The 25,981-nt window shown below is 42.9% G+C and overlaps 1 protein-coding gene across 1 annotated transcript in view; it reads left to right on the plus strand.

Annotated features, from left to right (window-relative positions):
* LOC110535778 (BDNF/NT-3 growth factors receptor) overlaps positions 1-25,981 on the plus strand; it is a 92,492-nt gene that overhangs the window by 34,567 nt on the left and 31,944 nt on the right. Inside the window, exons 13-16 of the mRNA XM_036935577.2 lie at positions 7,134-7,319; positions 13,010-13,140; positions 16,076-16,248; positions 23,732-23,978. Of these exons, the coding sequence (XP_036791472.2) occupies positions 7,134-7,319; positions 13,010-13,140; positions 16,076-16,248; positions 23,732-23,978 (737 nt within the window). The remainder of the gene's footprint in view (positions 1-7,133; positions 7,320-13,009; positions 13,141-16,075; positions 16,249-23,731; positions 23,979-25,981) is intronic.

A 25,981-nucleotide genomic window follows, 5' to 3' on the forward strand; every position in this document is an offset into this window, starting at 1 on the left:
AGTACTAGTTACATTTTGAATGCTTAGCGGGACAGTTAAAAGTCCAATTCACACGCTGATCATGAGAACAACCCTGGTCATCCATACGGCCTCTGATCTGGTGGAGTTGCCCCTAGCTGTCAAAAAAAGTAATAAAACAGGAAATTGTGCCATCTGGTTTGCCAAATATAAGGAATTTTATGTGTAGCATTTAATTTTACTTTGTACTTTTACTCAAGTATGACAATTGAGTACTTTTTCAACCTCTGTACATAAGTACATTTAAAATATTTTACTCAAGTAGTATTTTCCTGGGTTACTTTCACTTTTACTTGAGTCATTTTATATTAAGGTATCTTTTACTCAAGTATGACAATTAAGTACTTTTTCCACCTTTGCAAAATGGCAACAGTTCGCCTACAGGCACACAGGGCAGCAGAATCGGGTGCACCTACCACCAACAGCCCGAGACGAATAAGAAAAAACCAAGGCTTTATCGTTGGGTTTTTTACAGAAATGTTTGGCAATAGCCTAGGAATACGTTGGACCGGTTGGTGACCGTTGCTCTAGAAAGTTGAGTGAAGTTCAATCTCGTGCTTCTCTGCGTGAGCTGATACTTCTGCGTAGCAGTCCAGGGGGAGCTGCACGGCAGTCTCGGGGCTACTGCGAAAAGCTTAGAGGGAACATTGGTTATGTGCATTATCTGTGTAGTAATATTATTTGTATCTCAGATAGTCATCTGCATTGCTAGTTATAGCCTTTGAACCCAGTTGGTTAGATTTAGCTACCTGCAGATTCATGCAACAGCAGTTCATGCATGGTGGCTAGCTATGACAATCCGTTCGAAGTGTAGCTATGGGTTTGGATTAATGTTCATTGTTTAGCTTCGTCAGATGATTACATGGGGATGATTACGGCCATCTACTGTATTTCATGAACATGTGTACATGTCTAGACAATAGGACCAATCAATTTAGCTAGATGTGGCCGGGGGCTGGTTATAGCATTTCTTTCACATGACCCATCAATTTAGACACGTGTGGTTAAGAGGGTAAGCATCATCTAATATGTATACTATATTTTTATCGGGACATGTTCTATTTTAGATATTTCTACTATGCAAATATGTAAGTTACCATTTAACTGTACCATTTACACCTTCTGTATCCTGTGCATGTGACAAATAAACTTAGATTTTTATTTGATATATTGTGTTTACCAGAGACGGTAATGTGAAGAACAACATGACCTACACCAAAGTCAGATTAGGATATAGGCCAAGGACTAGATAAAGTGTATTTTTACTACTACTTTTTGCTACTACTTTCACCACTTTTAGTCTTGAAATCTTTGGTTGTTTACTACACTACCTTACTCACTCTGTTTAGCACATGGCCTCACATGTGAATCCTTAAAGAGATGGGTGGGGCTAAGGCTTAAGTGGTTGTGAATGATGTTGAATGGGTGTAGACAAAGAAATACATTCAAGGGCCATTTTCTCAAAAGTGGGGTTACAAGTTTATCAACTTTCGAAGCAGAATTACTTTCCCATTGTTCATCAAATGCAGTGTATGATATAACATTCTGTAGTCTGTAATTTTATCCAATAAATTTTTTTAATAAAAAACAGAAAATGTCGCTACGTAAGACCGAATTAAGGATCACATTTATAAAACGCAGGAAAATCACATTTTTGATTGCACTGGGCCTTTAAAGTTTTTTTCCTATTGGAATATATGTGTACCCTCCAAAATGCAATATAAAATGTGTTTTTATAGGCTACTGGAATATCCAGAGCCAAGAGCCTCTTGTAAGTGTATTATGTGGCTGTTGTGCTATACATGATGGATTGATTGCTGTAGTGTTTTTACGTCATATCCAAGAGGCATATAGTTACAGTAAACTATGATATAGGCCCTCATGTGAACCTTTTCAATTTTTGAGCCTGTTTCTCATGCTGAGGTCTATAAAGCACTAAAAGCAATTGAGACTAAAAAGTATGCAGGTCCAGACAACCTGGACTCCTACCTCTTAAAGATAGCAGCTGGTATTATTACTGAACCTGTGGCACACATTTTCAACTTGAGTCTCTTGACCAATTTCATACCCAGCATTTGGAAATCAGCTTATGTCCTCCCACTGCAAAAGGGTGGAGATCCCTCAGATGCTAATGACTATCGTCCTATCTCTAAACTCCCTATCCTGGTCAAAGTATAGGAATCCCCCTAGTGAACTCAGTTAAAAACATCTTAATTGAAAAGAACATACTGAGTGGGGTTCAGTCTGGCTTTAGATCGGGGCACAGCACCACAACTGCAGCTATGGCAGTGGCAAACGACATCATTAATGCACTTGATAAAAAGCAACGTTGTGCTGCTCTGTTTGTTGAGTGTAAATGCTTGTTTTGGGCTGGATCATGTTGTTGTATTGTATTTTTGTATGTTTAATTCTGTAATTTATTGATCGTTGCTGCCTTCTTGGCCAGGGGTCTCTCCCTCGAAAAAGGGGCTCTGGGTGTCAATGGCCTTTTCCTGGTTAATAAAGTTTTTTTTTTTTTTTTTTTATTTAATTGAGGTTCACTCGTTGACAATAAACACAAATGGAACTGTATATTGGTAGTCACTAAAGTGAATGCATTTTTCTCATGTCCACCCTCTCTGTCCTTCCTCCCCCTCTCTAGTGTGTGTTTGGGTTTTGTAGAAGCCCATCCCCACACTCCGTCCACACACAGGCCATGAGCGCTGTATGGACATGACACATACACACAGACACACAGACACACAGACACACAGACACACAGACACACAGACACACAGACACACGCACACGCGCGCACACACACACACACACACACACACACACACACACACACACACACACACACACACACACACACAAATAGTGGCTGAAAGAGTGCAATTCAAAGCCCTCATTGACACTCAGACTGGATTGTCAAAATGTCATCAATCCACACCTATGTGTGTATTAATGTGGCCATTCAACATTAAACACACCAGGGCACCACCACACTTAACAGCCATTCATTTACAAGACAAACAATGGATGGCAAACAGTATTGGGAGGAAACGTATGTTTTTTGCCTGTCTCTCTTTCTCTTCCCTTTTCATTATTCTTCCTCCCTCCACTCTACTCCACTTTCCTTCCTTTTCCTTCTCTCTCGTCACCTTTGCTTGTATTGAGTGGGAAGAGGGGAGCTGGTTTCCTAGTGGCATATGAGAAGGTGAATGTGTTTTTTAAATTAAAAATAGAAAAGCACTGACAGAGAAAGAGAGAGAGAGAGAAATCTCTATTTTTAAATGGAGGGGTTTGGTTAGGAATCTGATATGCTGTTGACTGCAGCTAGGTCCTGCTCTGTCAGGTACAGAGAGGGCTGGATTCAGAGCCTGTCATTTCATTGCAGTGTAAATTAAATTGTATCCTTCCTTCTATCTCCATCGGGTCTTCATCCCTTCATCCTTCTCTCTCTCCCCCTATTCAATTCATTAATTTGTCCATCATCCCCCTCCTCATCTCCTTTCTCTATCTCTCCCCCTCTCATTCCAATGTACGCTTTTTTGTCTCCTCCTCCTATCCCTCCACCCTTAATTTCCTTATTGTACATGAGATCGATAGATCACTTCCTGTGTTCAGCGGGGTTAGAGGTGGTGGATTTAGGTGGATTTAGAGAGCAACATGCTCGGGTTACCCTGCTGGAGGGCCCTGGGGTGGCTGATTTGGGGGGGTCAGCGGACCAGAGGGGTGACAGTGACAGGACACTTTACTGGTCACTCGACATCACTGCCGGTTAGCACTGAGCATGTCTGAAGTGGTCGAGGAACACAAGTTCCTCCTGGGTTCAATCTCAGCATCTCCCCTCATTTTGACAACACTGATAGACATGATGCCATTTTAAACCGTTTAATACACTCCACATGTCCATAACCCCAACAGCCCTTAACCCCCATGTCCAATAAATGTTCTGCTGCTGTCAGTCTGTCTGTCTAAGGGAGAGCGCCCAGCAAGCCAGAGGAGATCAATATAGTCAACCAGGTCACCGGTGATACAAGTCAGTATTCAACGTCCATCCATGTCTGAGGATGTCAGGAAATGATGTGGAAACCGGCCACTAGGAGCATCAGTGAGCAGTGTTAGCTTCAAATAGGTTCCGTAAGCATCTGCCTTTGATTCCAAAGGTCGCATGTTCAAATCCAGCAATAGAAAGTTGTTTTTGAGATATTTGTTTAAAGCCTATCCCAAACCTTAACCCTTACCATAACCAATTAGAGTTAACCTTAAGAATTAGGAGCTAATGCCTGAACTTAACCCTAACCTTAAAAATGTGGAGCTGGTGTCTAAACTTAACCTTAAACACTTTGAAATTAGAAATTTGAGAAACATGGAGTCACCCCACCCAGTCCAGCCAGCCCACCCCAGTCCAGCCAGCCCACCCCAGCAGTGGAGCAGCTCTCTGTTTAATGGTGTTAGGTCAGGACCTGACCCCACTTAAGCTTTTACCTACACCCCCCAGCCCCAAACGACTCCCCGCGGCACACTGACCTGCTCCCTCCCCTCCCTTCTCCATGCTAAATAGCATTTATAATGATCTGACCCTGGACCTCACGTTAAAAGTGAGCACCCCCCCCCCCCCCCCCCCCCCACACACACACACACTCACTTAGAGACAATAACCTGCTTGGGATGCTGTGTGTGTGTTATTTTTTAAGCACATGCCCACTCTAATATCATGGCTGAAAACCATAACTCTCTAATTACTGTAGTGTCTGGTGTTTGATTGAGATACAGAACGAGGAGAAGTTCATTACTCTACGATTTTGGCAGGCCTAGAGTGTGTTTCTGTGGGGTTCAGAGAGGCGTGTATGTGGGCCGCCGGACGTCACTGTCTCTGGTAAGTCATGTACATGCCCTAACTGCCTGTCGTCTACCAGGCTGTCTGCACCTCAGGTCAACCTGATTAGACCAGCCGTGCTCAGAGGATCACTTCTCTCAGTCAGACAAAATCCATACGTACGTCTCTTTTTACACTGCCCAGAACATTGGGGTCCAGTCAGATCCAAGATGGACGTCTCTCCAGTCTCAACAATGCATTGAAGTGCAGCCACTACTGTACAATGCGGTAGCGTCACGGCTCTTCCTGAGGACGGCGGTGGAGAGGGAGGCATAATAGGGGCACATCATTTGAGCACCCACAGGGGAGAGAGAAGCCTGTTTGCGGAGAAACCACTCAACACATTAGCGGTGGAGAATGAAAGAGCTCCTCTGTAGAGCGTTATAGTGTCCTCGCTCCGCTTGAACCTCAAGTAGCAGAGAGAAGCCACGGCAGCCCAGTAAAGAAAGGCTGGACGAAAGAGATCGGGTGTTGTGAGATCATAAAGTTTAGTTGGAATTCTCAAACCACCAGGAGGCAAGGCTCACCTTTAGTCCTAAACTAAGACCCCTGTAGAGGTTTTCCTGGTCAGATGTCGTGGTGAGGAAAAAACTCCTGGCCCTAGTCAGTATGAATTAGGGTAAATCGTCCCACTACGGGATGGTTAACTTGCTAACCACTGCTCCACTAGGCTTAACCTTCGTGAGGGAGATCATAACTACCTCGTTATTACCTTGGTAAGGGTCGCTACAATGCTTTTCATGAGTGCTGCTGTCATGTGCCAGGGCTTATGTTGTTTCCTGTTTCCACAATGCATCTACTATTTTCGACGGACCTGTGCTTTGACTTGTAGGAACATACCAGTCATGTTTCACCACAATCCGATGATCAGGGTGCACGCATGGAAGCATACACCCACACTATCACACACATACTAGCACACAGACATACAAACACACACACAACCTTATAAGCCTGCTGAGAGACAATCCCTCTTTGTTTCTCTGTCCTTTTCCACTGCCTCCTCCTTCTTAGGAATGCACCACTTCCATGACTCCACTGCTCCAAAAACAACACTGTGGTGTGTGTGTGTGCGCGCGTGCACGAGTGTAGGTGCGTGTGGGGCGTGTGTGTGTGTGTTCGTGTTTAGAGATTGAGACTGTGTGTATGAGAATAAGAGCTTAATTGTTTATTTTGGGAGTGGAAGTGGAAACCAGAGAAGAAACAGAGTTTGGTCCACAGAGAAATTGTGGACAACAAAGGAATGAGCACGGGCTCAGCGTCAGACCATCGTTCTCTTTCCCCATTCACAAAGCGCTCTATCAACACACTTTCTCTCACCATGACCTAAACTACTGTTGTACGTTCATTGCCCCTGAGGGGATGCACACATGCAACTTGAATAATTTTTTATGAAAATAGGTTTGGTCCTCAACTTCCGCTAGTTTAAAGAGGTCATTCACAATTGCCAAATCCATTTTTAGACTTTCAAATTCATGATATATAGCCATTGATCTTGAGGAATATGACTGTAAATGTCGCATGAGCTTAGTTCAACTGTCTGATCTGGCTTTCATAGCTGCCAATGCATTTGAGAGTGGTCACATTTCTCCAGCCCCACCCCTTAGATGTTTACAGGAGGGGGGAAATTGCCTTGCGATGAGGAATGTTGGGCCAGTAACTGAAAGGTTGCTGGTTTGAATACCCGGGTGGACTAGGTGAAAAGTCTGTCTGTGCCATTGAGCAAGGCACTTGACTCTAATTGCTCCAATTAATCACTCTGGATAAGTGCGTCAGCTGAATGTAAAAATGCAAAATGTTCACTGAAACAGTGGAGAGGTGTATGCTTTGTTGTTGTTTGAAACACAGATTTCCCATTTAAAGACCATTTTTCTGTTGGTGGATCAGAGGAGACCGATGAAATCCTGGACAGTAACAATACAAAATGCACTCAAAATGTACTATTTAACTATATTTGAATATTACCTGTTGTAAAGTTGCATATAAAATGTGTTATACCCATATTGCCTGCTTTGGATATGGGCTTTGACAATGAACAAGGACGGGTGTGGTGATTGGTATGTAATTAAGCTTTGTGCTTTTTTTGCTAAAACAAAAACATGCCTCCCCTTCCATTTGTTTCTTTCCTTCTTCCACCTTCATATTTTCCTCAAACACCTTTTCTCTTTTCTTCTCTTCATCTCTCTCTTCTCTTTTACCTTTTCTCTCATACTGAATTCCACTCCCCTCGCTTTCTCTCCTCTCTCAGGTGCATCGTCTGTGATCAGCAACGATGACGACTCAGCCTCTCCTCTCCACCACGTGTCCAACGGCAGTAACACTCCGTCCTCTTCTGAGATGGGCCCAGACGCCGTCATCATCGGCATGACCAAGATCCCCGTCATCGAGAACCCTCAGTACTTCCGCAGCAACAGCATGCTCAAATCAGACACCTGTGAGTAGAACAACAAGACCATGGCTTACACACACACACACACAGAGACAAGTATGCAACACACATATGAATGTCTTCCCTTCACCACCAGTTCATTTTAACTGGTAACAACATGTTCTGAGCTGACATAGCCTACTATGCTGCAGCGAAGAAGAGTAACGTGCGGACTAGGAGATCTCAGGGGATCTGAGTGCTGATGTCCCCGTGAATCTGTTACACCAACACATATTGTAGACGCCATCTAAGAACCCACACCTGAATGTGCGTATGCATGGGTTGCCATAGCAACAACCTCTCCGCTGCTATGGAACTGGCCTTGGAGCTGCTGATAAAATGTGTTGAGTGGGACAGGACGCGTTCTCTCTCTCTGTGTGTGTGTGTGTGTGTGTGTGTGTGTGTGTGTGTGTGTGTGTGTGTGTGTGTGTGTGTGTGTGTGTGTGTGTGTGTGTGTGTGTGTGTGTGTGTGTGTGTGTGTGTGTGTGTGTGATGTACAGTATTGAGTGCAATTGACTGACATTTTATTTAAGAAAATGTATTGGCTGGTCTCCAGAGTAGTGTAGCATACTAAGGCAGTGCTTGAGGCGTCACTACAGCCCCGGGTTCAATCACAGGCTGTGTCACAGCCGGCCGTGATCGGGAGACCAATGAGGTGGCGCACAATTGGCCCAGCGTCGTCTTGTTTAGTGGAGGGTTTGGCCGGCCAGGATTACCTTGTCCCATCGCGCTCTAGAGACTCCTTGTGCCGGGCCGGGCGCCTGCAAGCCGACTCCGGTCGTCAGTTGGATGGTGTTTCCTCCAACACATTGGTGCGGCTGGCTTCCAGGTTAAGCAAGCAGTGTGTCAAGAAGCAATGCGGCTTGGCAGGATTGTGTTTTGGAGGACTCTTGACCTTTGACTCTCCCGAATCCGTAGGGGAGTTCCAACGATGGGACAAGACTGTAACTATCAATTGGATATCATGAAAAAGGGGAAAAAATTACCAACAAATTATAATAATAATAATAATGTACTGTCTTCAGAGACCAGTCAGACCACAGCACTCTCCCAATTGGCCCAGACAGGAGAAGAAACCGGAGACAGATATGCACATACACATACACACACACACACACGCACGCATTGTGTGTGAGTGCTTGTGCATCAATGCCACTTGTCAGCAGTGTAGCTGTATCCATCTAATCCATTAAATTCAAGGTCATGTCAATGAACACATGTTCCTGTGCATATGACATTTAGAGGCAAAGATAACCTCTACAATAGGACTGTGTCTCTCAGTAGTCTCAGTGCGTGTGTGTGTGTGAGTGGGAGGGGGGGTTCTTCTATCCTTGTGGGGGCCTTAAATCCACCAAAGTTCCCACAAGGTAAAATTCTCTGTTGTGGCAACATTTCCCACATCCCCATGAGGACAAACGCTATTTTAAGATTAAGGATTAAGTTTAGTATTAGGGTTGCAATTAGGGTTAGAAATAGGATTAGGGTTAGGAGTTAGGTTTACGGTTTGGGTTTGGGTTAGGGTTACAAGTTAAGGTCAAGGTTAGGGTTATGGTAAGAGTAAATGTTATGGTTAGGGTTAGGGTTTAGGGAAAATAGGATTCTGAATGGAAAATAATTGTAGGTCCCCACGAGGATAGAAGAACAAAACGTGTGTGTGTGTGTGTGTGTGTGTGTGTGTGTGTGTGTGTGTGTGTGTGTGCATGTACAGTCCCAGTGAAAAGTTTGGGCACACCTAGTAACCAAAAAGGTGTTATGTTATATTTTAGATTCTTCAAAGTAGCAACCCTTTGCCTTGATGACAGTTTTGCATACTCTGGGCATTCTCACAACCAGCTTCACCTGGAATGATTTTCCAACACTGTTGAAGGAGTTTCCACATATGCTGATTACTTGTTGGCTGTTTTTCCTTCACTCTGTGGTCCAAATCTCAAACCATCTCAATTGAGTTGAGGTTGGGTGATTGTGGAGGCCAGGTCATCTGATGCAGCTCTCCATCACTCTCCTTCTTGGTCAAATAGCCGTTACACAGCCTGGAAATGTGTTGGGTCATTGTCCTGTTGAAAAACAAATGATTGTCCCACTAACCAGATGGGATGGCGTATGGTTGCAGAATGCTGTGGTAGAAATGCTGGTTAAGTGTGCCTTGAATTCTAAATAAATCACAGACAGTGTCCTTTAGTAGTTGTTTGTTGCAGAAATTTGACCATGAAGGCCTGATTCACACAGTCTCCTCTGAACAGTTGATGTTGAGATGTGTCTGTTACTTGAACTCTGTGAAGCATTTATTTGGTCTGAAATTTCTGAGGCTGGTAACTCTAATGAACTTATCCTCTGCAGCAGAGGTAACTCTGAGTCTACATTCCTGTGGCGGTCCTCATGAGAGCCAGTTTCATCATAGCACTTGATCGTTTTAGCTACTGCACTTGAAGAAACTTTCTTGACATTTTCTGCATTAACTGACCATGTCTTAAATGAATGATGGACTGTCATTTCTCTTTGCTTATTTGAGCTGATCTTGCCATCATAGGGACTTGGTATTTAGGGCTATCTTCTAAGTAGGGCTATCATCTGTCTATCACCCCTACCTTGTCACAACACAACTAATTGGCTCAAACACATTCAGAAGGAAAGAAATTCTACAAGTGAACTTTTTACAAGGCACACCTGTTAATTGAAATGCATTCCAGGTGACTACCTCATAAAGCTGGTTGAGAGAATACCGAGAGTGTGCAAAGCTGTCATCAAGGCAACGGGTGGTTACTTTGATGAATCTCAAATATAAAATATATTTTGATTTGTTTTTGGTTACTACATGATTCCATATGTGTCATTTCATAGTTTTGATGTCTTCACTATTACTCTACGATGTAGAAAATATTATGAATAAAGAAGAACCCTTGAATGAGTAGGTGTTCTAAAACTTTTGACTGGTATTGTATGTGCATGGCTGTCTCCGGCTTCTCCTGTATGGGCCAATGGAGAGAAGGTTGTGATCTGACTGGATCTCTGCAGCCCCAAAAAATGGATTCGTAAAATGTCAGTCAATGATGCTCAATACTGTACAACTCAGTGTTTGTGTGTGTGAGTGTGGGGCGCATGTGTGTGTATAAATGTAGTATTCACTTTGATGAGGAAGAGCTAAACAGTTCTAGGTAAGGTAGTCTGTCAGGGGAGTGGGTGTGACTCTAATATCTTGGCCTCCATTGGTTTGTCCGCTCCATTAAAGTAGTCATAGTTCATTAAGAACATGAGACACACACACACACACCCCAGCTGATAGACACGCTCACAGATGCACTGTCAACTTGCATGTCTTGCAACGGAAGGACTAAAGGCCGACACAACAGAGGTTTCTTCCTTTCTTAGTGCAGTCTACTCTTCTTTCAACCCCTGTTTCTTCCTTTTGTTCTCTCCATCCCGGTCTCTGGGTTCAGAAGGATTAACATTGTACTGGAAAATTTGATTCACAAATGTATTTTTACCAGGCTGTTTACTTGCAGAAGGGCTCTCCTCCTGTGGAAATGATCCCATTCACCCATGACATCAGAACACAGGGACTAAAGTCTAAAGCCAACCCCTATTCCACCATCCAGAAGTGAGGCTTTGGAAAAGCACAGCTACTTAGCCGAAACTAGAGAGGATGACAGACAGTGGAAGGGGGTGGACTTGGATAGGGAACATGTCTCTTCTTGACATGTACATATTACGTACTTACAAAGAATGATAAAAGAGTACATGTGTAGAGTTTGGTTGTGTAAATGTATATTTACTGTACACGAATTGGCGGTAATGGTGGAGTTGTATGGTTGTAATGGTAAAAATATCTGAGTTTTAACTTGAAACCATGCTATTATTGTTGTGAAAGAAGAGAATTAGTGAGCAATGGTAACGAGCTGTGGCTTTTGTGGATAGATGTTCTGGGAACTGTGGGAACTTACATGTAATTAATTCCCTGAGCTGTTGTTTTGGCAAATGTGATGTCATCAGGTCCACATGTTTTGGCAGATGTGATGTCATCAGGTTCACACACATACACACAAAGCTGCGCTCAGGTCTTGAGTCTGTATGTGCTAGTCTAATGGCCTAGGCTCTCTGTCTCCCTCTCCCTGTCTTTTTTTTACATAATATTGGGTTATGCCTCTCAGTAAGTTAGTGCAGATCGATGCAGCTTCAAAGTCTAGCCCGCTGTAATGCAATAGCTCGAGTGGTGAGCTTTTCTTCAAATGCATTTCTTAATCAGATCAGAAATAAATCTTGATGGTTTGTGTCCGGGTCCACGGTTTCTCTCTCTGAAGACAGTAACCTGCTGATGAATATGTTTTGGTGTTCTCCACTGTCCTCGTGCTGTAGAGGGAGGCCTGGGTTGAGTTAAGTGGGTGCAGAGCATCTACAGTATCTGGCTGCATGAAAACCGCTCTGGGAGAAAGCACTGGGAAAAGCCTGCTATGTTATTACCACCAGACTGATCTCAGTGTTTGTTCAGTCAAAAATCGTTGTTTCAAATAGACCTTCAAACATCAATTTCTGACGATTCCCACCTGACAGCTATTACATATGCTGAGAGACAGAGCTGAGCTAACACTGTGCAACACAATGTTACAAATTGCTATCATCACAATAAAAAGACAGAATACAAAACGAATAGTAAAACTCCCTTTCAATTGAAAATACATTGATTACACAAAACACATCACCACAATGTACAGTACCAGTCAAAAGTTTGGACACACCTACTCATTCAAGGGTTTTTCCTATTTTGACTATTTTCTACATTGTAGAATAATAGTGAAGACATCAAAACGATGAAATAACCCATATGGAATCATGTAGTAACCAAAAAAGTGTTAAACAAATCAAAATATATTTTAGATTTTAGAATCTTCAAAGTAGCCACCCTTTGCCTTGATGACAGCTTTGCACACTCAATCACTGACAGTGTCTCCAGCAAAGCAACCCCACACCATCACACCTCCTCCTCCATGCTTCATGGTGGGATTCACACATGCGGAGATCATGCGGTCATGCGGTCCTCCTGAGAGCCAGTTTCATCATAGCGCTTGATGGTTCTTGAAATGTTCCATATTGACTGACCTTCATGTCTTAAAGTAATTATGGACTGTCCTTTCTCTTTGCTTATTTGAGCTGTTAATGCCATAATATGGACTTGGTCTTGGTCTACCACCCCTACCTTGTCACAACACACCTGATTGGCTAAAATGCATTAAGAAGGACAGAAATTCCACAAATTAACTTTTAACAAGGCCCAGCTGTTAATTCAAATGCATCCCATCCCAACCTTATGAAGCTGGTTGAGAGAATGCCAAGAGTGTGCAAAGCTGTCATCAAGGCAAAGGGTGGCTACTTTGAAGAATCTCAAGTAGAAAATATATATTCATTTCTTCAACACTTTTTTGGTTACTACATGATTCCATATGTGTTATTTCATAGTTTTGATGTCTTCACTATTTTTCTAAATTGTAAAAATAAAGGAAAACCCTTGAATGTGTAGGTGGGTCCAAACATTTGACTGGTACTGTATATAGATAAAATAAAATAGTAGCTAGATCATTCGGTGCAACAAATGATGGCTCCCAGACCCCTTATCCAACCATAAGCCATCTCTTGTCATATACGATACCTCCAGTTTAGGAAGTCATAATGATATCTGTAATAACTAGGTTCTGTCTGTCTTGCAGTTGTCCAGCACATCAAGAGGCACAATATAGTTCTGAAGAGGGAGTTGGGAGAAGGGGCGTTTGGCAAGGTTTTCCTGGCCGAGTGCTATAACCTGTCTCCTGAGCTCGACAAGATCCTGGTGGCTGTCAAGGTAACGCTGCTCTTTACTGTCTATCACAACCTACTGTAGACTACATTGTTTGACCAATTTCCAAATGGACTCCTAACCCCCAACCCCCTAACACTCTTATAGGAAAATCTGCCAATAGCCTGCTTCCACCAAGGCGTCCAGCATTCTAAGTCTGTGATGAAACGAGATCTCATTGGAGAGTTTTCATAAAAAAATACATTACATGATGGGAAAGAACCCCCCACCCCCCTGACCTCCTGTCCTTTCTGTGTCCCACTGTGGGACTCCCACATTATTCTAAGTGTGAAGTGGAGCTTTTCTGTATGTACTAGCAACCTGCAACCAAGTCACATCTAAGATGATAGATGTGACCTGGCACTTTCCAAGTTGCCATCTCTACGGTCTAACATATTCATATCCACTAATGGTATTGGTTTTACAAGAAAATATTGGACAGGCATGCAGCCATATAGGCTAGGCTACCATGTTTATGGAAAAATATGCAGAGGAGCCATTGATCAAGATACTGAACAGTGATATTAGCTAATGCGTTGGCAGTCTCATGAAAAGATGCTAGAGGTCACACAGGCGATCAAAGGCACCAATGTCCTGGTCGGTTGTACAATATCATAGGTAAATCACGTTCAGGGGGTAGTTTTCTGAAAGCTATGTGTGAACAAACGTCTTCTGTACGTGTGAATAAACTTCAGAACTTGTTGAAAGAAGCACTTCAATGTTGGGTTGTTAGTGCATGGACGTGCAGTTGCCCAACACTGCCTTGCAGCTCTCAGGGACTGCCATGCAGAGCGCAGTAGAACTATCAGCCCACGGAGAGAAGCAGAAGATTGAACTTCTCACAACTTTCTAGAGTTTTTCCTGTTAGTTGACACCATCAACGTTTCCCTTTAGTGTGGCAATTGTGATCAAATCAACGCAATATTAGCCACTTTCAATACAACACACCGCAAACTAAACAAACTATGCACTAGATTTTGTTGTGGACAGAACGCATCGGAGTAAGATTCTATCATGCAAGACTCAGCTTGTACGCTACACAGACTGGTGCGGCATAATAATGGCCGTAATGGAACAAATGGAATGGCTTCAAACGCATGAAAACCATGCTTGATGTATTTGATACCATTCCACTGATACCGCTCCAGTCCTTCCCACGAGCCCATTCTCCCCAAGTAAGGTGCCACCAACCTCCTGGGATGGATCTGTGCTATTTACTTTGAACTGGACTGTGTTTACAGCTGTGGTCGTGAGTAGATGCACTTGTCTTGAGATCAAAGCAAGAGCTGCATGTAGCCACGGGTGCACATTTTGTTCATATCCTTTGCTAGTTAGTGAGTTATTAGCCCAGTTATAGATCATTTGTAGTCAGCAAAGGGGGAGTCATTGATTCCTACAAGAGCACAAAACGTGTACATTTCTAGCCATCTTTGAAAAGAGAGTCAGGTAAAAGAGCTTTTCTTTTGTCTTAAAGGGGCAGTGTTGTATTTTGAGAAGGCTTGAATAAACTAAGTAGCCAATACGCAGAGGGTAGCATAATTTGTCTGATTCTCTGTAATAATGTCATGGGAATAATAATGCATTTTATTTTATAAAGTGGTTTCTTGCATCAAACAACACAAAACATTTTCCGTCACCTCCTTGTCTGAAGGACAAGTGGATAAACAGGTTAATGTCAAGCCCTGCATGTTTTTTTTTTCTTCTCAAAAAGTCTCATGGAATGTTGGCCTAAATTGAACAGCACACATTGGCAGCTACTGTAGGCTGAATGGTAGAACTGTAGGCTGAATGTTAAAATGTTATGGGATGCATTTTCTCCATTGTTTTTGATGGTAGGTCACTCTGGTAGGCCTACATTATTATACAATTGCCAGAGTAACCTACTTGTCCACTGTTAAAACTGCAACTTAAAGCAGCTACAGCCTCAGTGTTCACAGTAAAGTTTGCGCTCAGCAAACTTAGTGACAATTTTTTTGTTGAGGGAACACTGCCCGAGTCCATTTCTGTTCTGATCATAGTGATGAGTCTTGTTTCCTGGAATGGACACTTCAGTTCTCTGTAAGCACAAAACACCCTATGTACTCATATACCCAATTTTTGTAGAACCAAATAAATTATTCATACAGAATCATTTCTATATATTTCTGTAGATATGAATATAGGCCCATATCGCTTACATTTCCTGAAACTCTCTCTCTTCATCCCTCTCTCTCTCTTGTTCCCTCTCTCTCTCTCTCTCTCTCTCTCGCTCTCTCTCTCTCTCTCTCTCTCTCTCTCTCTCTCTCTCTCTCTCTGTCTATGTCTCTGTCCCCCTCTCTCTCTCTCTCTCTGTCTCTGTCTCTGTCCCTCTCTCTCTCTCTCTCTTACTCTCTCTCTCTCTCTCGCATTTGCCTCTCTCTCTCTCTCGCATTTGCCTCTGCACTAAAATCGCTATGACAGATTTCATGAAAATAGCAAAGATCAGAACACGAGAACCAATAACACTACTTCTGTAAACAATGACACAGTAATCACTTACTGTATAAAAGTGTACACCATCTCTGCTTGGTCATTGCCAATAAGCTGACATTGTGGACTATGGTTTCGTTTCTATAACTCATTTTTACTCTAAGAGCCACTTAAGTCTGCACTTGGTGGACTTGAGCCAAAAACATCTTGTGGCAGAATAGTACCCTGTCAGTAAACATTTCTCAAACTCAGTGTGCATGTAGTGAGTTCTGAGGAAACGTCGGTAGTAACCTGTGTGTGTGTGTGTGTGTGTGTGTGTGTGTGTGTGTGTGTGTGTGTGTGTGTGTGTGTGTGTGTGTGTGTGTGTGTGTGTGTGTGTGTGTGTGTGTGTGTGTGTGTGTGTGTGTGTGTGTGTGTGTGTGTGTGTGTGTGTGTGTGTGTGTGTGTGCGTGTGTGTGCGTGTGTGTGTGTGTGTGTGTGTGTGTGTGTTCAGACCCTGAAAGAGGCCAGTGAGAATGCGAGGAAGGACTTCCATCGAGAGGCCGAGTTGCTGACCAACCTGCAGCACAAGCATATCGTCACCTTCTACGGTGTGTGTGTGGAGAGCGACCCCCTCATCATGGTGTTTGAGTACATGAAGCACGGGGACCTCAACAAGTTCCTCAGGTAAAACCATTCTTTGGGCATGTACAAATTAGGCATATACTTATTTTGGGTTAACGTTTTTTAAACTCCAAGTACAGATAGGACAGATGGAAATTCATTTCCTTAGGCATTAATCACGCAAACACATTTATTTTTTATTGTGACACGGCATCAGTGAGATCCAAACCTATAATTGTATTTTCTCTATCGATGGAATTAGTCCACTGCGATACCAGGATGAAGCTCGCTTGCCATGTTTTTTTTACGCATACTAAGCTGTTCATTTTAGTCTATTCAAACAGCCCCCATTTCAAAGTAAACAATCACTCAATTAGTGGGCGGCGGGCACGGCCAACACACCTGAACACACTTAACAAGATAGAGGATAATGAGAGTTTTGTTGATGCTGAGAACAAAATGTATATAATTTCTCTTTCTCTGAACTTGACTAAAATTTTTATGGAAAGTTTTCTTAACATTCTGAGAATGGAATGTATATGTTCTTAGAATGTTTTCTGAACGTTACTAAAGTTCCTTGTGGTTTTTATGGAAAGTTTTCTTAATGTTCTCAAGAGCAATTTGGAAAACGGCTTTAAATAGAACAACGAGGAAACCTTTATGAAACATTATGCTGAAGTACTGAAAGTCCCACAGAAGAACGTTGTTTCTTAACGTTCCATGAACTATTTAAAACCTTCCCAATGTCAAACCGGATGGAGAATGCTTCTAGAACATTACCATCATGGAAATATAAATGTAACCATGTTTGAACTTTTAGGAAACGTTCGGTTCAAATAATGAAATACCAAGAATATTGTTTTTTTTTGTCAAGTTCCTTAATTGCTCTAGTGGGCTAAATCAGGGTCACACACACTGTACAGTAGTGATTCTCCTCGACTCATCCCAAACCATCTCAATTGGGTTGAGGTCAGGTGATTGTGGAGGCCAGGTCATCTGATGCAGCACTCCATCACTCTCCTTCTTGGTCAAATAGCCCTTACACAGCCTGGAAGTGTGTTGGGTCATTGTCCTGTTGAAAAACAAATGATAGTCTCACTAACTGTCAAGGGGTGCGTAACTGGTGGCATGGAAGTCAAACGCAGTAGAGCAGAACTTGGTAAATGGCTGGAACCGCATAATGCACAAAACTCCCGGCTTATAAAAATCACAAAAAACACATGGGCACAAAACCCGTCTCGCACCAGTCACAAAAGGCACACGTACTTACAATGAACAATTCCCGACAAGGATATGGGGGAAACAGAGGGAACATATACAACATGTAATTAGGGTATTGAAACCAGGAGTATGTGACAATCAGACAAAACAAATGGAACATGAAAAATGGATCGGCGAGGGCTAGAAGACCGGTGACGTCGACCGCCGAACACCGGCCGAACAAGGAGAGGAACTGACTTCGGTTGAAGTCGTGACAATAACCACAAACCAGATTGGATGGCGCATCGCTGCAGAAAGCTGTGGTAGCCTTGCTGGTTATGTGAGCCTTGAATTCTAAATAAATCACATACTGTGTCACCAGCAAAACACCCACACAGCACCTCACCTCCTCCTCCATGCTTCACGGTGGGAACTACATATGCGGAGACCATCTGTTCACCTACTCTGCATCTCACAATGACACGGCAGTTGGAACCAGAAATCTCTGATTTGGACTCATCAGACCAAAGGACAGATTTCCACCAGTCTAATGTCAATTGCTTGTGTTTCTTGGCACCAAGCAAGTCTCTCCTTCTTATTGGTGTCCTTTAGTAGTGGTTTTGTTGCAGCAATTCGGCCATGGCCTGATTCACGCAGTCTCCTCTGAACAGTTGATGTTGAGATGTGTCTGTCACTTGAACTCTGTAAAGCATTTGTTTGGGCTGCAATTTCTGAGGCTGGTAACCCTAATGAACTTATCCTTTCCAGCAGAGGTAGCTCTGGGTCTTACTTTCCTGTGTCAGTCCTCCTGAGAGCCAGTTTCATCATACCACTTGGTTTGGTTTTTGCGACTACAGTTGAAAAAACGTTCAAAGTTCTTGAAATGTTCCGCATTGACTGACCTTCATGTCTTAAATGAATGATGGACTGTCTTTTCTCTTTGCTTATTTGAGCTGTTCTTGCCATAACATGGACTTGGTATTTTACCAAATAGGATTATCTTCACCCCCCCCCCCCCCCCCCTTGTCACAACACAGCTGATTGGTTCAAACACATTAACCTCTAGCGACGAGCAATCCCGTATCCGGGAGCGTAATCATAGCCTCAAGCTCATTACCATAACGCAACGTTTCCTATTCATGAAAATCGCAAATGAAATTAAATAAATATATTGAAACACAAGCTTAGCCTTTTGTTAACAACACTGTCATCTCAGATTTTCAAAATATGCTTTTCAACCAAAGCTACACAAGCATTTGTGTAAGAGTATTGATAGCCTAGCATAGCATTAAGCCTAGCATTCAGCAGGCAACATTTTCACAATAACAAGAAAAGCATTCAAATAAAATAATTTACCTTTAAAGAACTTTGGATGTTTTCAATGACGAGACTCTATGTTAGATAGCAAATGTTCATTTTTTCCAAAAATATTATTTGTGTAGACGAAATAGCTCCGTTTTGTTCATCACGTTTGGCTAAGAAAAATACCGGAAAATGCAGTCACTTACAACGGCAAACTTTTTTCCAAATTAGCTCCATAATATCGACAGAAACATGGCAAACGTTGTTTAGAATCAATCCTCAAGGTGTTTTTCACATATCTATTCGATAATCTATCAGTGGTGGCAGATGGCTTCTCATCAGAAGCAAACGGAAAAATACTGCAGCTGGAGATTACACAATAATTGCAACGGAGGACACCAAGCGACCACCTGGTAGATGGGTGGCTTCTTTGAAGAATCTCAACTATACAATATATTTGGATGTGTTTAAAACTTGTTGGGTTACTACATGATTCCATATGTGCTACTTCATAGTTTTGATGCCTTCACAATTATTCTACAATGTAGAAAATAGTAAAAATAAAGAAAAACCCTTGAATGAGTAGGTGTGTCCAAAATGTTGACTGGTACTGTATATATATATAGAAAAATAAATACCTTATTTACTTAAATATTCAGTCCCTTTGCAATGAGACTTGAAATTGAGCTCAGGTGCATCTTGTTACCATTGATCATCCTTGAGATGTTTCTACAACTTGATTGGAGTCCACCTGTGGTAAATTCAATTGATTGGACACGTTATGGAAAGGCACACACCTGTCTATATAAGGTCCCACAGTTGACAGTGCATGTCAGAGCAAAACCCAAGCCATGAGGTCGAAGGAATTGTTCATTGAGCTCCGAGACAGGATTATGTCGAGCCAGGGATGTGGGGAAGGGTACCAAAGAATGCAGCATTGAAGGTCCCGAAGAACACATTGGACTCTATCATTCTTAAATGGAAGAAGTTTGGAACCTCCAAGATCCTTCCTAGAGCTGGCCGCCCTGGCAAGCTGAGCAATCGTGGGAGAAGGTCCTTGGTCAGGGAGGTGACCCCTGATGGTCACTCTGACAGAGCTCCAGAGTTCCTCTGTGGAGATGGGAGAACCTTCCAGAAGGACATCCATCTCCCCAGCACTGCACCAATAAGGCCTTTATGGTAGAGTGGCCAGAAGGAAACCACTCCTCAGTAAAAGGAACATGACAGCCCGCTTGGAGTTTGACAGCCCGCTTGGAGAAACAAGATTCTTTGGTCTGATGAAACCAAGATTGAACTCTTTGGTCTGAATGCCAAGAATCCCGCTTGGAGGAAACCTGGCACCATCCCTACGGTGAAGCAAGGTGAGGATGTTTTTCAGTGGCAGGGAGACTAGTCAGGATCGAGAGAAAGATGAAGCAAAGTACAGAGCGATCCTTAATGAAAATCTGCTCCAGAGCGCTCAGGACCTCAGACTGGGGTGAAGATTAATCTTCAAGCAGGACAACGACCCTAAGCACACTGCCAAGACAACGCAGGAGTGGCTTCGGGACAAGTCAGTGAATCTCTTGAGTGGCCCAGCCAGAGCCTGGACTTGAACCTGATTGAACATCTCTGTAGAGACCTGAAAGTAGCTATGTAGCAACGCTCCCCAACCAACCTGACAGAGCTTGAGAGGATCTGCTGAGAAGGATGGGACAAACTCACCAAATACAGGTGTGCCAAGCTTGTAGCGTCATACCAAAGACGAATAGAGGCTATAATCACTGCCAAAGGTGCTTCAACACAGTACTGAGTAACGGGTCTGAATGCTTATTTTAAATGTGACATTTCAGTTTTTTCTTTGTCATTATAGGGTATTGTGTGTCGATTGATGAGGGAAAAAATCTATTTAATAAATTTTTGAATAAGACTGTAACCTCTGTACATCTCACATAGTCTGTTCTGGACTTGGGGATTGTGAAGAGACTGGTGGCATGTCTTGTGGGGTATGCATGGTTTTCCAAACTGTGTGCTAGTAGTAAACAGAGAGCTCGGTACATTCAGCTTGTCAACACTTCAACACTTCTACTTTGAGCCATGAGAGATTGACATGCATTTCAATAATGTTAGCTCCTCATGTACTTTTAAGGGCCAGACGTGCTGCCCTGTTCTGAGCCAATTGCAAGTCCTTCTTTGTGGCGGCTGACCACACTACTGAACAGTACTCCAGGTGCGACAAAACAAGGGCCTGTAGGACATGCCTTGTTGATAATGTTGTTAAGAAGGCAGAGCAGCGCTTTATTATAGACAGACTGTTCGCCATCTTAGCTGCTGTATCAATATGTTTTGACCATGACAGTTAGTAAATATTTTTTTTAAATTAAAGGGCCTAAACAGCTGCCCTGGGGAATTACTGATTCTACCTGGATTATGTTGGAGAGGCTTCCATTAAAGAACACCATCTGTATTCTGTTAGACAAGTAACTCTTTATCCACAATGTAGAATATATATGACATGTGCTTCCCTCCAGATCTGAGGGCACACACTTTCTCGTAGGCTTAAATTGAAGATATGTCAAATAGGAGTGGCAATATCGTCCACTATTATCCTCAGTTATTTTCCATCCAGGTTGTCAGACCGCAATGGCTTGTCATTATTGATGGACAACAATAATTTTTTCACCTCTTCCACACTCACTTTACGGAATTCAAAAGTACAGTGCTTGCCTTTTGTACTTTGGTCAGATATACTTGGATGTGTAGTGTCAGAGTTTGTTGCGGGCAAGTTTGCTAATCTTGCCAATGAAAAAAATCATTAAAGTAGTTAGCAATATCAGTGGGTTTTGTGATAAATGAGCCATCTGATTCAATGAATGAATCAGCATTTCATTTAAGGTGCTCCAAAGCTTTTTACTATCATTCTTTATCATTCTTTACATCATTTATTTTCGTTTATTTTTTATTTAGTTTAGTGACATTATTTCTCAATTTGCACTACGTTTTCCAGTCGGTTGGGCTGCCAGACTTATTTGCCATACCTTTTGCCTCATCCCTCTCAACTATAATATTTTTCAATTCCTCTTCAATCCAAGAGGATTTAACAGTTTTTACAGTCATGTTCTTAATGTTTGCATGCTTTTTAGTAACTGTAATATGGAATTTCATAAATCTGTCAAGTGCAGCTTCTGGTTGCTCCTCATTACACACCACAGACCAGCAAATATTCTTTACATATTCAACATAAGAATCATTGCAAAACTTATTGTATGACCTCTTATCAACTATATCAGGCCCAGCCTTTGGAACTTTAGTTTTCCTAGATATGGCTACTATGTTGTGATCAATACATTCAATGGATTTGGATACTACTTTAAAGCAGATTTCTGCAGCATTAGTAAAGATGAGGATTTCATTCCTGTGCTGTTTGTAACTACCCTAGTAGGTTGACTGACAACCTGAACCAGGTTGCAGGCACTGCTCACAGTTTGACATTTTTTCTTCAGTGGGCAGCTTGATGAAAGCCAGTTAATTGTCATGTTGGTATGAATGATTCGGGAGACAGGCGCAGGAATGCGTAATAGTTTTTTTTATTAAACCCAAATTACGGTGTGCCGTGTAAAGGCACGGGGACGAAGTCCAAACAAACACTATACAAAACACAAGGTAGAAACCCAAACGAAGAATAAATAACACATGTGCACAATGATTAACACACGAGACAAGACCCGTAATCATCTGTGCAATCCACAATGGCACAAAAGCCAAAATACACAGCGCAGGTACACACACTCACCAATAGACATAGTAACAAAAATCGACAATGGAAACCAAAGGGCACACTTATACAAGTACTAATCAGTGGGAATAGGGGACAGGTGTGCGTAATGAAAGTTCCGGAGGGATCCGTGACATCAATATTTAAATCACCCAGAAAATATAATTTTCTGTTGTTATCAGATACATTATCAAGCATTTTACACATATTATCCAGATACTGACTTGTATCACTTGGTGGTCTATAGCAGTTCCCACCAGAATGGGCTTTAGGTGAGGCAGATAGCCATATTACTTCAACAGTATTTAACATGGGATTTTCTCTAAGCTTTACAGGGATGTGGTTTTTAATATAGACCTCAACAACGCACCCATTGACATTTCTGTCTTTTCGGTAGAAGGCATAACCATGTATTGCTACCACTGTATCATCTCAAAGGTATTATCTAAGTGTGCTTCAGAGATTGTTCGAATATGAACATCATCTGTTAAAGGCAAGTGATTGACTTCAGGCACCTTGTTTCTTAGTCCACATATGTTCATATGGGCTATTTTTAGCACTTTTCTGGGTTGCTTGGTTGTTTTTAATGCTTTACTGGGAAGTTTGTCAGAAGTAGACTTGCTCATGTTATGTACATTGGAGCTGATAGTGCACAGTGAGCTGCACACAGTGGACTTCCTACTAAGGCACTCCGCCTCAGTGCTGACAGTGTAACTGGTTCATAGGCACATGGTTACTGCATACAATAGCTGTAGGATCAACAGAGGTATTCAGGGCAGTTAGGGGGACATAAACTAAGTTACTTACATTGTGTCTGCCAACGCCCCTGGGATAATGCACATTTGATGCAGCATTATGACAACTTAGTGTCACAATGGTAGGGATTAACAGAGTTGATCTTGTGTCATTGATAACTAATTGTCTCAACGGAGCCTTGAAATGCTTGCACAGAGTCCAGGAGCCAAGATGATTTGGATGGACCCCATCATTCCTGTAGAGTATCTTCTGTTTCCAGCATGTGTCAAAGTAAACATAGCTACTGTAAGTTTTTAGCCAGGTGTGTAATGACAGTAGCCATTGACTGCAGGAAAGGGCTACATATGCTAAGAATGTTCCAAAGCCAAGCAACTATCCTGCACCATTCCTAGAAAGTCGTGGGAAAGTTGTATGCAAAATAGCAATAGGACAACCACGCTATCACTAAGTTCTAAGAAAGACAGGGGATGTCACATTTCTGGTACTGATTTGTCATTTCAATTGATTTTTTTCTCCCCTCCTCTCCTCCTGAAGGGCTCACGGTCCCGACTCTGTGATGATGGGTGACGGTCCGACAAACCGACCCGTGGAGCTGACCCAGTCCCAGATGCTGCACATCGCCCAGCAGATCGCTGCAGGCATGGTCTACCTGGCCTCCCAGCACTTTGTCCACCGAGACCTGGCCACACGTAACTGTCTGGTGGGAGAGAACCTGCTGGTGAAGATCGGTGACTTCGGCATGTCCCGAGACGTGTACAGCACGGACTACTACAGGGTAAGTGTATGTGTCGCCCTCTTTTTTCTTGGCCTTGTACTACCTCCCTTTGCATGGTTCTCCCTCTCTCTCCCTGCATGGGCATGATCAGCAGGCTATAGAATCTTCGTCCTCTTCAGAACTGTTACAATAAAAACTAGTATTCGAGCACATTCAAGTTTCAAGTTTTTTATGTCACATGCTCAAGTACAGTTAACTACCTTTTTTGCAAACTCAAAACCCAACAATGCAATAATCAATAACAATGTAATACTAGGAAAAAACACACAAGAAATAAGAAGAAATATGAAGAAAACAATAAGTGTGTAAGTAAATAAGCATACTATATACAGGGTCAGTTGCAGTACCATAATTACAATGTGCAGGGATACTGGAGTGATGGAGGTAGATATGTATAAGGGTAAGGGGATTAGGCAACAGGATTTAAGATAAACAGAGAAGCAGCAGCTTGTATGTGAGGGGGTGTGTGTGTAGTCAATATAAATGTACAGTATGTACATATTATGTGTGAGTGAGCAGATGATGGAGTTAGTGTGTGTGAGTGTGTAGGGCCCTGTGAGTGTGCATAGTGACAAACAGTTGAAATATAAAGGTCAATGAGGATACAAGGTTAATTCGGATTTTGTTAGCTATTTATCAGTCGTATTGTTTTGGAATAGAAGCTGTTCAAGAGCCTGTTGGTGTCAGACTTGATGCACCGGTACCACCTGCCATGCAGAAGCAGAGAGAATAGTCTATGTCTTAGGTGGTTGGAGTCTTATACATTTTCCGGGTCTTCCTTCCACACCACCTAATATAGATGCCCTGGATGGCAGGAAGCATGGCCCTAGTGATATACTTGGTTGTCCTCACCACCCTCTTTAGCTCCATGCGATCGAGGTTGGTGCTATTGCCATACCAGGCAGTGATGCAGCCAGTCAAGATGCTATCAATGGTACAGCTGTAGAACCTTTTGAGGATTTGAGGGCCCATGCCAAACTTACTGACATTGAGGGAGAGGCCGTTGCTCTGGCACCACACTGCCAGGTCACAGACTTCCTCCCTGTAGGCTGATCAATTGTCACCGGTGATCAGGCCTACCACCATCGTGTCATCAGCAAACTTGATGATGGTGTTGGAGTCATGCTTGGCACGCAATCATCGGTGAACAGGGAGTACAAGTGGGGACTAAGAACACACCCCTGTGGGGCACATGTGTTGCGGGTCAGCGTGGCGGAGGTATTTTGCCTACCCTTACCACCTGGGGTTGGCCGGTCAGGAAGTCCAGGATCCAGGTGCAGAGGGAGGTATTCAGACCCAGAGTCCTAAGTTTGGAGACATGTTTGGAGGTGACAATGGTGTTGAACCCTGAGCTGTAGTCCATGAACAGCATTCTCATATAGGTATTCCTCTTATCTAGGTGGGTGAGGGCAGTGCAATTGAGATTACGTCATCTATGGATCTGTTGGGGCGGTATAGAGTGGGTCTATGGTGTCTGTGATGGTGGAGTTAATGTGTGCCATAACCAGCCTCTCAAAGCACTTCATGATTACAGAAGTGAGTGCTACAGGGCGGTAGTCATTGTCGGATGACGCCTTAGAGTTCTTGGGGACAGAAATGATGGTAGTCATCTTAAAACATGTGGGGATTACAGACTGGGACAAGAAGAGTTTGAAAATGACCTTCAATATGCCTGCCAGCTGTTCTGCGCATGCTCTGAGAACGCACCCTGGAAACCCGTCGGGCCCAGCGGCCTTGCGGATGTTGACCTGTTTAAAGACCTTTCTCAAGTCGGCCTCAGAGAGCGAGATCACCCAATCCTCTGGGTCGGTGACGGCTCTCACACCCGGCACGATGTTATTGTTGTCAAAGCGTGTATTGGGTTCGTCTGGTAGAGAGGCATTATGGGGCAGATCACGGTTGGGTCTTCCTTTGTAATCTGTAATCGACTGTAGTCCGCACCACATGCGGCAGGCGGCAGAGCCTGTGTAATATGAGTCCTTATTCCTATATTATCCTTTTGCTCGTTT

This window comes from Oncorhynchus mykiss, chromosome 11, assembly GCF_057628025.1.
Source record: "Oncorhynchus mykiss isolate SJ-2025 chromosome 11, ASM5762802v1, whole genome shotgun sequence".
Lineage (NCBI taxonomy): Eukaryota > Metazoa > Chordata > Actinopteri > Salmoniformes > Salmonidae > Oncorhynchus > Oncorhynchus mykiss.